General features: G+C 45.3%; 1 protein-coding gene across 8 annotated transcripts in view; it reads right to left on the minus strand.

The window, feature by feature from the left end:
• Nucleotides 1–12,403, minus strand: part of FHOD3 (formin homology 2 domain containing 3) — a 455,751-nt gene that overhangs the window by 394,166 nt on the left and 49,182 nt on the right. For all 8 annotated transcript variants that reach the window (XM_034996005.1, XM_034996004.1, XM_034996003.1 and 5 more), the window contains exon 2: nt 2,719–2,825. In XM_034996005.1, the coding sequence (XP_034851896.1) occupies nt 2,719–2,825 (107 nt within the window). The remainder of the gene's footprint in view (nt 1–2,718; nt 2,826–12,403) is intronic.

Genomic DNA, 12,403 nt, shown 5'->3' on the forward strand with positions numbered 1-12,403 from the left:
AGGGGCCTCCCCACCAGTGGTCAATAGGGTAGCTTCTTCATACTCTTCCGGACAAAAAGGAGGGTCATCCTGAGTACATTCCAAAGGACAACGTGGGGAGGTCACCACAAACCAGGACTTTTACAAAGACATAAAGCTCCCTCTGGGCTGAGTTTGGGGCCCGCCTGTCAAAAGCACAGCTACCCAGCATGGTCTGGGACCTTCTCCTGTTGATACTTTCCCACATATTATGGCCTTCTCATCTTGCCATAATCCATCTTAGGTGTAGGGTGCAGAAATGGGGTCAAGGTGCACCTATCAGATGGACCCATGGCAGGTGATGATTCGCAAGGAAACAGAGTGAGAAAGTAAGCCCCAGGATCTCCTCTGGGGAGCTTGCAGCAGGGTTCCTGGCTCTTGAGGCATGGCCAAGGGGACTACCAGCACCTGGATGCTAATGCTGACAGTGCCATATGATGGCAGCAAATGCGTCCTCCCCGGAGCCACCATGCAGCGTGCTTGAGTGCTACTGGAACCAAATCCAGTGTTTTAGCCTGGGGCCGATGATGTCCTTGCATGAACCAACCTTACGTCACCAAAGGTGCCAATGTATTTCCTGAGTGAACCTGAAATGCCTTTGCCCAGAAGCTCCTGGGAGGATCGGGGAGTACAGACTTGGAATTGGGTCCACCTGCGTTCAAACTTGGCTCTACCATCTACTGGCTCTCTCTCCCTGGACGTGTAATTTAACTCCTGACCCTCAGTTGTTTCAGATGAGAAACAGAAACAATGAAATCCAGTCACATGACTGTTAAGAGAATGAACTATTAAATAAACAGACCGTGAATAACGTGCCTGGTATCGTGGTTGGCATAACAGGCGTTCCATAACTGTTATTTTCTTCCCCACTCTAATTTTCTTTTTTAGAGAGAGTGTGCACATGCTGGGGGCAGGGGGCAGAGGGAGAGAGAGAATCCTAAATAGACTCCATGCCCGGCACCGAGCCCAATGCAGGGCTCAATCCCAGGACCCTGAGATCATGACTTGACCCGAAATCAAGAGCCAGATGCTTAACTGATTGCACCACCCAGGTGCCCCTTTCTTCCCCACTCTTAACTCCAACTGCTGGCTAATGTAGTGATGCTTTTTTTTCCCTAAGCTCCCATCTCCAAATCATTTGAATTTTGATAAGAAAGAAAAAAATCAAACAGGGCATGGTCTTCAACTATAACACCAGTAGAGACATTTTTCAGGTTGATAATAATCTACTCATAACACACCTGGTGTATGTTTAATCAATGAGCCATGAAGTCATCCAATTAAACTGTCATCCAGCCTGAATTCTTGCATCTTATATAAAGGGATGTCATTGTCAAATACTCAGTAAAAACTATAGCAATGGAATTTTCCCAAGTCTATCAATCTAATAATTTTTTTTTTAATAATGATGAGTAGAAGCTTGTGTGACATAATAATGAGTGTGTGTATAGCCTATGGTAGTTTCTAGGGTCTGTTCCCATTGTGTCCTCAGAAAACCTTGCTGGTTCCTATGAAGGAGCTTGGCCTTAGTGCTCATGGTCATGTTATTCAGGAATCCATTCTGGGATCCTGCCATTTACTTGACTACCAATGTTCAGTAAGTACCTATAATGTGTTCAGAAAATGCTAGATGATAGATATACAGACAAGCCCAGTACCGACCTAGTAGAGCTTTAGCAGCAGACAACTGAGGGGGGGGACAATTAAGGGGGGAAGCACCATAAACTGTGGCAGGTATAGGGAAAACCCAGCAAATCACCGTAAATACTAGAGTCAGGTAGAAAACTAACACTAAGAAGGTTTCCATTTTCCCTCATTTTTGAGCCATCCATGAAGAATCAGCACTCCCAGATAAGATTCATCTGGCTGTAATCTATTTTTAATTCAGGCAAGGTAGCTTCAAAGGAACTTTTGGGGAGGTCCTCGAACACCAGATTCAGATAGCTAAGCTTTATTTGGAAAGCAACAGGGAATCTCTGAAGGTTTCTAAGGAGGAAGGTGATGAAATCAGAGATCTACTTGGTTCTGATGGATGAGGACAGAAAAGGCGGCAGGGGGCCCCCAAATAAAAAGCTATTTCAAAACCTAATAAATAAGGAATAGCTGACTGTATGTGTATATGTGATTTTTATGTGCTTTGACTTTCTGCACACCTCTCTGATTTTTTATGTCTATAGCTTTATTCAGATTCACAGCAATCAGAAGTATTAAGCAATTCTGTATGTAGTCTAAAAGTAACTTAATGTTAATTAACACCATCACAAATCATTTTCTCCACTGTTGTGAGTTCAAAAGATGATATAGTATAAAATAATCTACTAGGACATCTGCCAAGGAAATGAAATATCCAGAAAGTTATCAGTAAAAACAATGCTTAAGACAGATTGTCAAACTACTAAAATCTATTAAATATTAATTTAATTATATTTGGTTTAAAAAAAAAAAGGTCAATATAATGTGCTTAATTAAACTATACCAGAAATTTTCCTGCCCCTGAGTGGCCTTGTCAAGAAAAATTACTCAAAATGCAAAAGAGTTTGCAATTACTACTGGTCAGTCACTTGCATCTCCCTTCTCTTGTGTGACTGTGAATGCAGAGGTCAAAGCTACGGTGGTCCCTTCTGAGTATTTTAAGGCCTTAATGTACCCCCATATCTTGGAAGGTTGGGACTAGTCAGCAGGGGCAACTGTTGCTCTTACCCAGCATCATCCTGGAAGCCTTCCAGCTCGTCCCGTTGCTCCGCCAGAGTGGCCTCCAAGTCCAGGTAGGCACCATTGTGGGACAGCTGCAGCGTGCAGTCATCGAGCTGCAAGAGAAAGAACCTTTAAGCCCAGCCTGCTCCTGGGATGCGGACTTTGGATGCAGAAATCACTTCATGTTGCCCTTGGGTGTTTTTTTTAAATCGAGCACGATTCTGAAATTCAAATCGTAACTGGAAGAGGTAGCGGGTTCGTACAAATAAGTTGCGAGCACACGACATAGTAAGCAGCCAGCAATGACACCTATGAAGGGAGTGGCACTGACAGGGCCCAGGAGATGGACAGGGGAGGAGAAGGAGCCCTTTGGTGCCAGTGCCACTTTCCACTCTAAGGGCCCCAGGAATACGCCATGGAGGATCTGGGGAATGGAAACCAAAATCACAACGCCGATGTGACCATGGATTAAGAGTCACCGAGTTGAAAAGGCAAATCTGGTGGGCAGAACCATGCCCTTCTCTTTAATTCAGTGAGAAGCCTACTCCTTCAGATTCTATGGTCAAACCCGGCACGTGACAATTAGTAGTTGCTCAATAAACATTTTTACAGTTGAACTAAAAGAAACATTATGCATCTGAATGACACCATATTCAAATTACAACATACCAAAGGAGACATTAGGTCTCTTTGTTCTAGTCGTACTTTTTAAAAAATTATTTAACACTTACATGTTGTTAATTATGCCCCATGCATAATTCTAAGCATTTTACATGCGTTACATCATTTAATTCTCACACAAACCCTATTAACTTCTATTGCTCTCCCCATTTTACAAAGAGGAAATGTAGGCACGGGGAAAGACTAAGTTACTTGCCCAGTGTCACTTCTGGGAAATGGCAGAGCTGGGATTTGGATGCTGGTAGTTTGAATCGAGGTTATGCTCTCGATCACTACGACACTCTGCATGGCCACAAAACTACAAAGGACTTGAAAATATCATGTTTGCAAAATGCAGTATGTGTCATCTTAGTGTTCTGGTGTGGCCAAGGCCATGCCACATGTTTGCCAACCCCATTCCCTTTTCCTCCTGGGCCCTAAGAGCATATATCCCAGCCTTACAGTGAGGCTAATGGCCATGTAACTGAAGGCTGACCAATGGAATATTAGTGAAAGTAAAAAAGGCTCCCAGCAGGCCTGGCCTTAACACCCCTGCACACCCATCCACCCTTCTTCTCCTGCATGCAGCCTGAGGCAGAGAAGCCAGAGGCTGGATGCAGAAGAGCCAAACGAGGACTCCAAAGTCTGGAAACCAGAAACCAGCAGAGCCCTGGATAAGAGGAGCTCTGGTTCTTGAATCACTGCATGGAAGAGAGCATTCTGTTGCCCGGCGTCCACTACCCACCCTGGCTGGTGACAAGAGCACAAGGCATGAGCCTTTGCTGTGGTAAATTGTTAAGATTGTGAGGTTGTTACAGCAACCAGCATTCCATGACATTTAAAATGATCAATACACTTAAAAATACAGGAAAATAATTTTACTAAAGATTAACATTATGAGAAAATCCAACTTCATGCTTGATTTCTTGGGCCATAAGGGTGGTTCTTAGTAGTCACCTACCTGATGAGTTAAGGCTCTTATTCCAAAATGACAGGAGATTGGGGGAAAGCGAAGGCAAATATTTAGCTACTTTAAAACATCTAGATAAATGCCCGATAATCCTCCCACTATAAGTGAGATTTCAAACAAGGAATTAGTCTCTTTTGATGGAAAAGCATTGCTTATTATCCCCAACAAGAGAAATATAGACTGTCGACTTGTCTAGAATCGGCATCTGTAACAGGCTGCTAATTCTTGTAGAAACCCCACAGCTCCTGTGTCTAGTTATCCTCAACAGAATGAAAGGAATTTGGGGGTTTTTTTATTATTTGTAAGAAATACCTAGCTAAATCATTTGAAGGGGTTAATCCCATTTGATTCACTTGTTTTATTTCTCTCATAACAAAATGCTCCTCTTAGCTACTGAAGGCACGCTGGTGAGGCTCAGCATTCTTGACTGGCATTTTACAGATGGATCATCTCATCTGAGAAAGCATTTAAACCCAAGAATCCAATTGGCCAAACTCACTGTACTGTAGTGTGAGAGGTGCACCCCGAGTATGGGGGGGAACACGCAGGGGAGCTGCCTCCCCCAGCCTACAGAAGCAGCCAACAGGAAGGATTTCCTGCAGAAGGCATCTCCTGGGCCAAGGGTCTCCTGTGGACTGAAATCAGACTTGATTGCTCCTAGATGGAAAATTCCATTAGAAACTGGACCTGTTCACATGTACACTAAACCGTGTGTAGAGCTGCAATCAGCCCAGCTCAGGCTTGCTTTGACCCCCTGCTGAGGTTATTAACTAAGAAAACTGACTTGATCTGTCTTGTTGATAGTACTAACACTTTTGCTGCTTTTGCATCCCACTTATAATCCACAGACCAGAAGATGGGGATAATGAAAGCCCTGTAAGCCGTAACAGTTCCTTTTGCCTCAGCCCCTGGGAACGTGTAAGCCCAGAGAAAGAAGCTTTCAGATAAAGAGTTTCTGCTTCTCCTCCAGGGGGCCTGAGTCATTCCAAGGCTGGGGTCCACACTCAGGCCAGACAGAGAGAACCAAGTCAGAGAGGAAGTGTTGCTGTGGGCATGGAGAGAGGCAGAATGTGAACTTGTCTGTGGTGTAAGTACTCCTGCGAAGGCCCATTTCAAGCTACCAAAGTGAAGTCGCTGAATGTAGAGTTGGAAAAAGAGACACAGAAGCCCCCCAGTATATAGTATTTTCACCATAACTTATTTAATTGTACGTTTATATAATTTACTTTTCAATAATGGCTACATTCAACAACTAGCTCATAAAATTTCCCAAGAATTGACCCGTCAGCCCCCTCCGGCCACCCAGGCCAGCTCCAGCACACAGTTTCTGGCCCTCCCACATCGTTCACTGGAGGCACCCAACGTGGAGATAGCAGGAAGCGGTAAGAGGCTGAGGACCCCATCCCGGCTTTCCAACCTCACCACCCCACCTAGCCCTATGGTTTTCTCCTTAGCTGGGGCAGAGGTGGGGCTCTCCAGTCGCCAGCAGATATAGCCTTGTTCTTACTGGCTGTAGCCAGTTTGCCCATCATCTTCATCCCATACCTTCTGCTTTATTCTCAGGAGCTTGGGATGAATATGAATATCCGGTTTTCCTCAACATTCACCAAGGATCTGCCTCAGCACGCTCCCAGCCAGCCTGGAACCACAACAGAACACCCCACAGTCTCCCTCGCCTCCAACAACAGAATCCCAAAAGCTTAGCAGAACTGCCTGTTCTCATCATTCCTCTCCTCACATTCAGGGCATCATTACCACCCATTCCATAGTTCAATTTTAACAAAATTATACGTCAGGCACAGGCTGGGCACCAAGGAACACATAGAGGCTTCCTTCCCTCAAAGATCATTTCATTGAGTAAATATAACACACAAATAGAACACAGAAGAGAATTAAAAGCCATTTAAACCAACTGTTACAATGTGTGGAAGTTCATCCTCAGTCGTATTCCTTTCCTATAATTAGCAGCCACAGGCTCCCGGGACCCAAGCATCCTCCGTAAAAATGCCCCAGTCCTCCTTCCAGAAGAAAGGCCGCCATTACTTCCTAAGCCGGCGTCACAACCCTGCTCCCCTAATTAACAGATGGGCAATTTGTGCTAGTGTTAGTTAACTAAAACAGGGGAGATGAATATGTGCCTCTTAATCTGTCAGGAAGTGTGTGTGTCGTCCTCACAGCAGAGCTACAGGGCGGGGTCAAGGTCAGACGTCGCAGCCTTTAGCGAGCCGGGACACGTGAGCACCACGGGGGCCCCAACCACACGCACAGCCTGGGAAGACACCACACAAGTCAACGCACACCGCCCGCTCCCCTCACCACCCAAGCCCCACCTCATCCGTACACTCGAGCACAGGAGATTAATATTTAAACCATCACATGGGCCAAGGAGTCAGACTAAAGGGCTTCTTTGCTGGACCGACACATTGAAACTGTGAAATCCCCTAAAGGAGGGTCAGCTTTAGGTATCACTTTAAAAGCAAATTGGTGAGTACGCTCGATGAATTCTTCAATCTTGTCAGGGATACCTGTTGTAAAAGAACGCACCGATGTGAATAGACAGTGAGTCAAGCTTCACCCCGACCTGGCTGTTCTGAAGATTCACACAGAACGATCCAAACTTTGCCTCCACCGTGGAGGACGCAGACACCTCCCTGCCAGACCAGTGCCTGACAAGCAACCTCAATTCCTACTTCCACCGAGGCCACCTGATCCCCTCCTTTGGCCGCTCATGTCAACCGTCTTCCTGAATGACTTAAGGGTCCTGGAATTTCCTGACTCCGACAATTTTCATGTCAGCCCTGATCCCCTGGCAGCATGTTCCCCACACTCCTTTCTTGGCTTTCGGTGTGGTGGCCAGGTCACTGCCAGGCACTGCAGGACATAAGACAAAGCAGGGAGCCCTGTGGGAAGATACCGTTACAGGGCTGTTCCAGAAGTGCGGTGGGCACGGAAGTCTAGTGGCGGTGGCACTGGCGTGTCAGGGAGACCTCAGCTGTCGGCTATGAACGTGTGGCCAGGATTCCGGTGAGGGGGCGGGGTGCTCAGGAGGCGCTCAGCCACAGAGCCACAGGAGGGATCCTTCCAAACACCCTGGAACTGTGTGTCACCCCATGTTCACACACCATTAAAGCAGGCCCTCCGCCCCTTGCAGGCAGGTTGCACAAGGCCACTCTTGGGTCCTCTTGCCTGTCCCCACAAAGACAGGGCATTCAAAAAGAAAAGGCAGACTCACCATCCTGGGGGGGGAAAAAATCTAAAACAAGGCTGATGTCACGTCTCGATTTGTATATTCTTTTCTTTCCTTAATCCAGTGAAGTGGCATGTTCCTGGGGTGGTTTAATGATTACCTCCTTTTGGCAAGTGGGTCCACAGTGATCCTTAGTTTAGGCAATAAAATAGATTTGCATGGAACCATCCTACAAATATACACAAGGGCTATCCTTTAAGCTAATTTTGGTAATAGTTCAGAAGTGGAAACACATAGGCTGATTTTCAAGAGAAGAAAAATAAAAGCTAAAATATCATTTGCTCATGTCATTTAATTGGTTCCTCCCATCCTCATACCCACATGGCTTGCAATATGATTTTGTGGCTCCTTCCAACAAGAGGTGGCTTCTTTCTCTGCTCCTAGAATCCAGGTTGGCCCATGTATTGCTTTGGACAACTCAGCAACACATGTGACATCATAGAGATTTGAAAGATACTTGTTCCCCTAGGGCTGTCCTAGCACATGAAGACACCGGGGATAGCCAGCCTCCGGGATGTCTGTTTGTTCCCACCGCCTTTGTGACATCCTGCCAACTGCCTCACACTAAGTGAGGCCAACACGGATCATCGAGCCTCCAGATGACCCACCAGCTGATGACAGACACAAGAGAGCCCAGCAGATGTCAGCCAAACTGGCCCAAACCAGAAGAACCACCCAGTAGACCCAAAGACTTATGAGCAACCTCTTATGATTGTTGCTTTAGGTCCATTTCCCCCTCGCAGGGCCTGCCACCACACCCCACCGCAGACACGCAGCCCCCAGGGAATGCAACTTCACACTTAGTGTGCTGGATCGGTGATGGGTGACAGGCTCCCATCCCCAAGGTGCCCGCTGAACACACCACAACATTGCTAGCTCAGTGCAGGAATGCCACCACAATGCCCGGCCCTCAGAGGCCACAGAGCAGGCGTGTCCTTCCCGTAGCCCCCACTGGGGACAGAGGACAACAGCAGATGCTGGGCGAAAAGGCTGGGAACATCAAGGAGTGGGCGAGTAGTCAGCTGAGACTCCCTCCCAGGGAGGTAAGGAGGCAGCAGAAAGCAAAACAATACATGAGTTGTGGTTCTGAGCCCTTAGAGCACGTTTCATCATCCCATTGTACAAAACGCACATTCAAAGATAAAAGTAAGAAGATTCTCAAGATAGCACCTGCAAGCACAGGGCTCTTCGGACTGCACTGGTCACATACGCACAAAGCCGGCCGCTCTACTGGCTCAGAAACGAAGCATGGCTGTGGGTCCCATCTCTCTCCAGGGCAGGCTGACGGGGGGCTCCCTGGGTACCCCCCTTTCAGGCTCATCCCAGCTCTCAGAACAGTAGAAAGGCAGTCAGCACGTTTCCATTCATCAGGTCTAAGAACACTACACCTGTTGCCCCCTCAAATGCGGTTTCTGTTGCTTGGCAGTCATGAAGCTTGTGGCTTCTTTAAACTTTGTCGTTCCTTCTAAAGGCAGCAGAGACAAGGAACTAGACACAGGTGACAGGCAAAAAAAAATAATAAAGTTAGGAAAGAGCTTTCTAATAAGCAGTGCCACAAGGTCCGTCCACAATTTCTTAATAAAACCTGCACAAAACCTGGGCTCAGCCATTCAAGGATCTATGGGCTATGGTCGCCCCGTAACCCATACAGACCACTGCAGAGGGACGAGATGGAGGGAGGGCACGCGCGTCGTGGCTGCCCTCTACCATTGCCTAAGATGGACAGTGAAGATGTGGCATGTGTTTCATACAAACCTTTCACACTTATTCCTTTGTATATATAAATACATTTCATAATAAAAAATAATTAGTTTCATATATCGGTCCATTTTCTTAGAGAAAAACCAAATGAAACTGATTCACATGATATCACAAGAAAATAGGTCCTACTGGCTAATCCCAACAAATCTTATTCAAACTTTTAAATCCCTAGGTGCTCATTTAGCTTCTTTGGAACAACAAATGCATTGCAGTTACTTTATTTCTTTTTTTAAGATTCTATTCATTTGAGGGATAGAGCAAGAGAGTGCACAAGGGGAGGGAGGGCCAGGGGGAGAAGCAAACTCCCCGCTGAGCAGGGAGCCTGATGTGGGGGGCTCGAACCCAGGACCTGACATTATGACCTGAGCCGAAGGCAGACGCTTAACCGACTGAGCCACCCAGGCACTCCCATCACAGGTACTTTAGTAAATGTTTTAAGGTAAAGTACAAGGATATTTTTGAAGATCCAGCATATATGGGTTACAAAATAATATGAATGTATTTACTTCAAAAGAGACTGGATTTTACTTCCTCGGAAACCTTTAGTAAGTTATGTTATTTGTGGCCACCAACTTCAGCGAGAGAAGCAATGTCCTGAAATTGATTGAGGCAGTTTCCAGATTTCTATTTAAGTCAACAAAACCATACAGCTCACCAACCAAAGGTCAGGGCTCCTGCCAAAGTCTACAAGAAAGACAAAGGCAAGATTTCTCCCATTAAGAGCTTAAGCCGAGGGGATGTGATAATCTGGCAAATATTTGAATTATTTTAAAAGACTTTTTTATCATTAAATAAATAACCAAGAATGCATTAACCTTCTCTCTTAAAGAGGCTGGAATATTTACTTATGTTTACAGGTAACTTTTTCCATTTTCTATTTCACTTCAATTTGAAAAACAGTATCAGCACTAAATTTCATGATTATATCTGATCCATTACAGTCATCCATTCCTTCATACAGGTTAATAATCCTTTCCTGTGCTCATTCCCTGTGCCAGGCACTGTGCCATGTCCTAGGGAGCCGACCTTGATCAGGACAGCCCAGGGAGCATTCACAGCTGTAGATGGGGCTGATCCCCAAACAGCTGGTCGGAGTTCAAGGAAATGAGGACAATGAGTTTGTCACCTTTGTTGTATCTGTTCTTGTTTTCATTGCGGGACAGGTTTGGGCAGCAGGGAGCTAAAGGATGCAAATCCCTGCCAGGGAAGGAGTGTGAGTGGTCAAGACACTGAAAGAAGGAAGCCAAGGGCTCTGGAAGAGGAGACTTCCTGACTACAGGAGAGTTTAGGCTTGATTCTAGGGCAACGGAAAGCCATGAAATGGTTGTAAAGGGTTGCACACAGGACCAGCTTTACAGTGTGGGGATGGAAGGGAGAAGACAAATGAAGATACCAGTGCAGGAATTAGGGGAGATCTGAAGGGGGTTTGGACAATGGTGGAAGCTTGAGAAAAGAGGCAGAGGGCTGATTCAGGGAAAGAGAGGGGAAGGGCGAAGGAAAAGCCAGACTGACACGGGGATTGATCAGATGCATCGGTACCCAACAGACAGAAGCAAAATCTTGAGTTTCCTGTTTGAGCAAATTAATATCTTTCTTTTTTTTTTTTTTTTTAAGATTTTATTTATTTATTTGAGACAGAGAGAATGAGAGAGAGAGAGCACATGAGAGGGGGGAGGGTCAGAGGGAGAAGCAGGCTCCCTGCCAAGCAGGGAGCCCGATGTGGGACTCGATCCAGGGACTCCAGGATCATGACCTGAGCCGAAAGCAGTCGCTTAACCAACTGAGCCACCCAGGCGCCCGCAAATTAATATCTTTCAGTGATACCTTTTACAAACATGAGAAACACAAGACGGAAAGCTCTTGGGGGCAAGGAGACAGAATAGAATTGGGGTTTTTGTTGTTCACGTGTTACATCTAAAACAAGTGGAGATGCTGAGTAGAGAAATCGATTTGGAGGGTATGGGCGTAAATACAAACATGGTAGTTGAAATCTCACAAACGTACTGGTGTACCTGAAGACAACAGCTAACTCTTTGTATCTTGAAGATCTGGAATGGTATCCCCTTTTTCATTCCTGATATTGCTAATTTGTGCTTTCTCCTTTTTTCCTCACAGTTTAGGGAAGGCCCTTCATTCATTTATTAGTTTTTTCAAAGAAAAAACTTTTGATTATATTGCTTTTCCACCATTTTTTCTTTTTATCTGATTAATTTCCTTACTTCTACATTCTTTCTGTTTAAAATGCTGCTTTTTTCTAGCATCTAAAATCTTACAATTTTCAGTCTTTCCACTTTTCAATTGTGTGCATTTAGACTATAATTTTCTTCTGTCAGGTTTAGCTACAGCTCACAATATCTGATATGCCACATTTCATATTTTTATTATCTTCAGTCCACAATATTTCCTAAATTCCACTGGGATTTCTTCTTTGATCCATGGGTTATTTAGAAATGTGTTATATACTTCCCAAATATTTGAGGATCTTCAAGTAGGGGCGCCTGGGTGGCTCAGTCAGTTAAACGTCTGCCTTCGGCTCAGGTCATGATCCCAGGGTCCTGGGATTGAGCCCCACGTCAGGCTCCCTGCTCAGTGGGGAGCCTGCTTCTCCCTCTCCCTCTGTCCCTCTGCTTGTGCTCTCCCGTTCTCTCTCTCTCAAATAAATAAATAAAACCTTAAAAAAAAGATCTTCAAGTATGTTTTATTGTTGATTTCCAGCTTAATTTCTCTGTAGTCAGAAAACATACTCTGTATGATTTCAATTCTTTGAAATTTCTCAAAACTCACCGATGGCCCAGTAAATGGAATGGATATGTCCTCAACAACCACAGTGTTAAGTGGGATTCTCAGATTTCTATCCTCACTGCTTTTTAATAACTGGCTCGTTCTATAGAGAGGCATATTAATTTTCCACTACAGCTGTGAATTTTCTTTTTCCTTTTAATTTGGTCAATATCTAATTGATTGATTGATATTTCCTAGTGGCCTGACTCTCTTAGCAGTATGAGATTCCCTCCTTATCTCCAGTAATGTTACTGACCTTAAACATGACGTCA

The sequence above is a fragment of the Mirounga leonina genome, unplaced genomic scaffold (genome assembly GCF_011800145.1).
Source record: "Mirounga leonina isolate KUSES-001 unplaced genomic scaffold, KU_Mleo_1.0 Mir_93, whole genome shotgun sequence".
NCBI classification, from domain to species: domain Eukaryota; kingdom Metazoa; phylum Chordata; class Mammalia; order Carnivora; family Phocidae; genus Mirounga; species Mirounga leonina.